The sequence below is a fragment of the Diadema setosum genome, chromosome 15 (assembly GCF_964275005.1).
Source record: "Diadema setosum chromosome 15, eeDiaSeto1, whole genome shotgun sequence".
Classification (NCBI taxonomy): Eukaryota; Metazoa; Echinodermata; class Echinoidea; order Diadematoida; family Diadematidae; genus Diadema; species Diadema setosum.
This window is the reverse complement of record NC_092699.1, coordinates 10537172-10541537: the sequence shown is the minus strand read 5'-3', so window position 1 is coordinate 10541537 and position 4366 is coordinate 10537172. Positions and strand designations below refer to the sequence as shown.

The following is a 4366-nucleotide window of genomic DNA, read 5'->3' as shown; positions in this document are numbered from 1 at the left end:
GGTTCAGCAGACGACATTCAACAACGGAGAAGATCGATGCAGAGGTGGGGTTTTGTACATACGGATGTATCAAGGTCCGTTATTTTTGTATGTATTATTATTATCTTTTTTTTGCATGACATGTGCGAGAGATCTCCTAGATCAGCGTGAGAACGTGAGATTTAGTCAAAATGCGTTAGTCTCACGGTCATTCCGTGAGAGTTGACAGCACTGTGCCTTTCTACAATGAAATCGCATCAAGATGAGATTAAAATGTCAACGAATTAAATCTTATTGAAAAGCGAGATATATATATATATATATATATATATATATATATATATATTCTGCCTACTCACCAGAGACCGCAACACCTGAAGGACGCCACGTAAACCATGTGCGCTTGCTCTGTCACACAAAATCAATCATTCAGTTTTCTCCTAATCAGAGTCCTTTAGGATATGTCCGAAGTACATTCGTCGGGGTTGCTTTTGACAGAAAGCACGAACCACTTCTTCTACGTCAACCTTCTTGTCATAGTGAATATGAATGAGGGCTAAACTAGACATTCTTTCCTGCGTCATGGAACAGCGGTTGTAGGTATTGAGTCGGCGTAGAGCACTGAAGGTTCGCTCACACTCACACGACGTTGTAGGAAGTGTGCACAAAAGTTTCAAGAGAGTGAATATGTTTGGAAACAAGGTAGCGTCACATTTCTTTAAGCACTGAGCAGCTGACTTCGGCAATTTGTCATCCGGCACTTTCTCCCAGTGCACTTTCCAGTGGAGCAGCTCTCCATCGACAAGTTCAGGGTTTGGTAGGTCATCCTGGAAAGTTGTCACAGCCTCTTTGAGAGACTTTGTTGCATTTGCTGTAGAGGATTCCCTATTTGTTGGTACTAGAGCAAGCAGGCCAGCGCATTGACGGGCAACATCAGAAAATCTCTCTGAAAGCTGCATTACAATGTTATCGAGGAAGGGAATGACAAGATTTCTCAAGTAGTAACTTTCTACGTCATCCTTCGCTGCATCAATTGGAATGTTGCTTCTGTGTGTTTGACGTCCTGTGATCCGTGGTCGAGATGGTTCTACCTCCACAGCTGAGGCCATTCTCTTGGCATGGTCATAGATCTGCTGGAATTCTTGGTCAACATTCGCTCTCAGTTCGGAATAGACGTGCTTAATCTCTTCAACGTCCGAAAATGCCTGCAGTATGTCCCTAGACTTGCCTTGGAGCTTCACAGTAATGCCGCTCAGATGAGACAACATCTTGTACACAACAAGAAATGTTACAATGAAGTCGAAGGAACAAAGAGCACGTAGCAGTGAGGATGCCTTTGCCTTGGAATCAGTGTCCCAGCCTGAGGTGAATTCGGTAGGGATGCTGTCCTGATGGAGAGAGTAGGCAATCACTTCCAGAGTCTTCACAATGAATACAAAGCTTGAGTAGAAGTGACTATACGCGACGTGGCGCATTGCCCAGCGAGTTTTGCATAAGTCCAGGATGGCTTTTCTTTTCGACGTTTGCGCAACTTCATTCTGAACTATGCTCTGCAGAAGAGCCGTTCTCTTGGGGCTATGAAGGAAAAACAAGCAGGTTTCCTTCAGAATGTCAAGCACGTTTCTTACATTAGTAAGTCTGCAACTATGAGCGATCACTAAGTTAAGGCAGTGCCCGTAGCAGTGCACGTACTGCGCTTTGGGTGAGGATCTCTTTATAATTGCCTGAACACCAACTGCCTCACTAGACATAGCACTGCATCCATCATATCCTTGCCCTCTGACATGTTGAATATCCAGTCCCACGTTTTCGATGGTTTTCTTGATCGCTGATGCAATGTGCTCTCCCGTTGTTCTCACAAGTCCTACAAAGTCCACGAACTCCTCTCTGATATTCCGCTCAGCATCAACAAACCTGATACAAAGCGAGCAAACTTCCCTATTATGGCTGTCTACTTCATCTGCGAGAATCGAGAAGAACTTGGCCTTCTCTATTTCCTCTACGACTCTTCTCTGGATAATGTCCTTTCCGATAATCTCGATTATCTGGTTTTGTGTGACAGAAGATGTGTAGGTAGCATTTTTCTGTGCAGGCTCAGTTAAATGCTTCAGAAGAGCATCATCATGTTGCGCAAAGCTTCTCAACAGGGCAATGAAATTGCCAGGGTTGCTGCCATCGCTACATGAACCAGATTCGTTTCTTGTTCTGAGGGCTATACATTGCCGACCACAGAAGAGCACAGCTTCTACACAATATCGTAGAATATGAAGGTTGTTCTGATAGTTTTGACCAGAAAGTGACTTTGAGTAGGCCTCTACCGTCTTCTCGGGATGGTCAATCTTTGCGATGAAATCCATAGCAGCATTCTGTGCTTCTATATGGTGACCTTTCATGGCATGCGGCCCAATGTACTCTGACTTCTTTCGCCACTTCGTGAATGGCTTGTTGACCAAGATCCCAAGGTTGTCCCTTGGCGAGGCGAACAAGGCACAGTATATACAGAATGCACCATCTAGACACTTGCTGTAGATCAACCAAGGGTAGCTGTCAAGCCAGCTTCTTTGGAAAGAGCGATTACATCCACCTTCGTACTGGGATGGGAAGATGAATCCATCACATGGCTTTGAATGATGCTTTAACAAAGTGTACTTTTGATCATCTGACATGGCACTCAGCTTAGTCTTGATGTCTGATACAGACATTGTTGCTGACAAGATTTCCCCGAGGTCATGTTTGAGATTCTCTCCCACAGATTTTGTTCGAGACTCGGCAGCAGCTAACTGGACTTGGACGCCCGTTTCCATTACATTTCTTTCGTCTGACTGGTCACTCTGGATGACAGCACCACTTCCATCTGTCCCGCTGCTGCTGTCTGTTGTAGATGACAGGTCACTCTGGATGACAGCACCACTTCCATCTGTCCCGCTGCTAGTGCTGCTGCCTGTTGTAGATGACAGGTCACTCTGGATGACAGCACCACTTCCATCTGTCCCGCTGCTGCTGCTTGTTGTAGATGATGCCGAAGATTTGAAAAATTTAGTGATACTTTGGCAGGTTTCCGCAGCTCGCTTATTCTTTCTTTTCTCCTCATTTCTTCGGCCTGGCATGCTGAAAGTGGGATAAGCTAGTAGTTATATTCTGACCTTTATTATCACTGACCCGATTATTACTGAATGCTTGTAAACGTTAAATGAAATCATGTCTAATCAGAAAACGAAGACGGACTAATTACGCAAAGCGTATTTAACAAAGGAATTATCGAAATATCTCATAAGAAAGGCATCCGACCGATCCGAAGAACAAGCTGAAGATACGTGTATTTTTTTTCCACAAGCCACTGATTACATGCTAGTCTTATATTCGGTGGCAATATATTTTCCCATAAATGTAATTTTCTTGTGATGCAGTGCACTCCCGTCATAACGAATTTCTCGAAACAAATTAGTTCTCTTTTGTTATAACGAAATCTCGGTATAACTAAACAACAGTAAATATATGATGAAAACACTGATCATACACTTGAAATCTATTTCAAATGAGAACTACGTGTATCTTATTAATTTCATTGACAAATTGCATCTAAGAGAGCGTGCATAAACTTTTTTGTACTTTTATTATGCCAAGTTGTAAAGCACTTGCAAAGAGAATGATGGTTTAAGATTTGGTTACAATTCGTTATTCCAAGGTCATTATTTCCGGGACCTTCTTATTCCGAAGGTTCGCAAATCTCGGGATCGCGAAAGTTTGTTTATCCTAAAATGAAATAAATGTATTGTTCTTAAGCTTCAATCTCCCTAAGATTCGTTATTATGAAAATTCTTATATTTGGAAGCGATCAAGTTCGTTTTCCAAAGGCTCGTTGATTTGAAAATAAAGGTTCATTTATCCGAAGATGTGTTAATTAAAAATAAGAAAGACTCGCTATTCCTCCGAACGTTGTTCCGAAGGTTCGTTAATCCGAAAACGAAGTAAGCGAGTTCTTTTTTTCCCGAAAGCTTGTTAATCAAAAATAATACAAAGGTTCTTTATCTCGAATGTTCCTTCACATCTCAAGACGATTATAAGGTTTGTAGGGCTCTAATCCCGAAGAGTTGTTCGTGGACTCACCTTTTCTTTTTGGTGAGTTTTGTTTTGTTTTGTCTTGTTTTGTTTCAAGGGAGGTTGGGGTTGCAACAATTAATTGTACTGGTATACCCCGGGTCTCTTGGTGTCATCAAAGACAAAGTGGATTACCCATCGTTGCCCGGCTACAACACAAGATCTCTATGTTCATCGAGCATGAGGATGATTATGTAACATTTTTATAACCCCAAGTAGTCGATCAGAGAACATGGTAACATGCTTCTCATTTTTATCAAGGTAAGGCCTTTGTACAATGTACATAATG

The 4366-nt window shown here is 42.3% G+C and overlaps 1 protein-coding gene across 1 annotated transcript; it reads right to left on the bottom strand.

Annotated features, from left to right (window-relative positions):
• Window positions 1-419: 419 nt before the first annotated feature.
• Window positions 420-3086, bottom strand: LOC140238507 (52 kDa repressor of the inhibitor of the protein kinase-like). The gene has a single exon (XM_072318412.1). The coding sequence runs from the start codon at window positions 3084-3086 to the stop codon at window positions 420-422; it is 2667 nt and encodes an 888-aa protein (XP_072174513.1).
• Between the last annotated feature and the right edge of the window lie 1280 nt (window positions 3087-4366).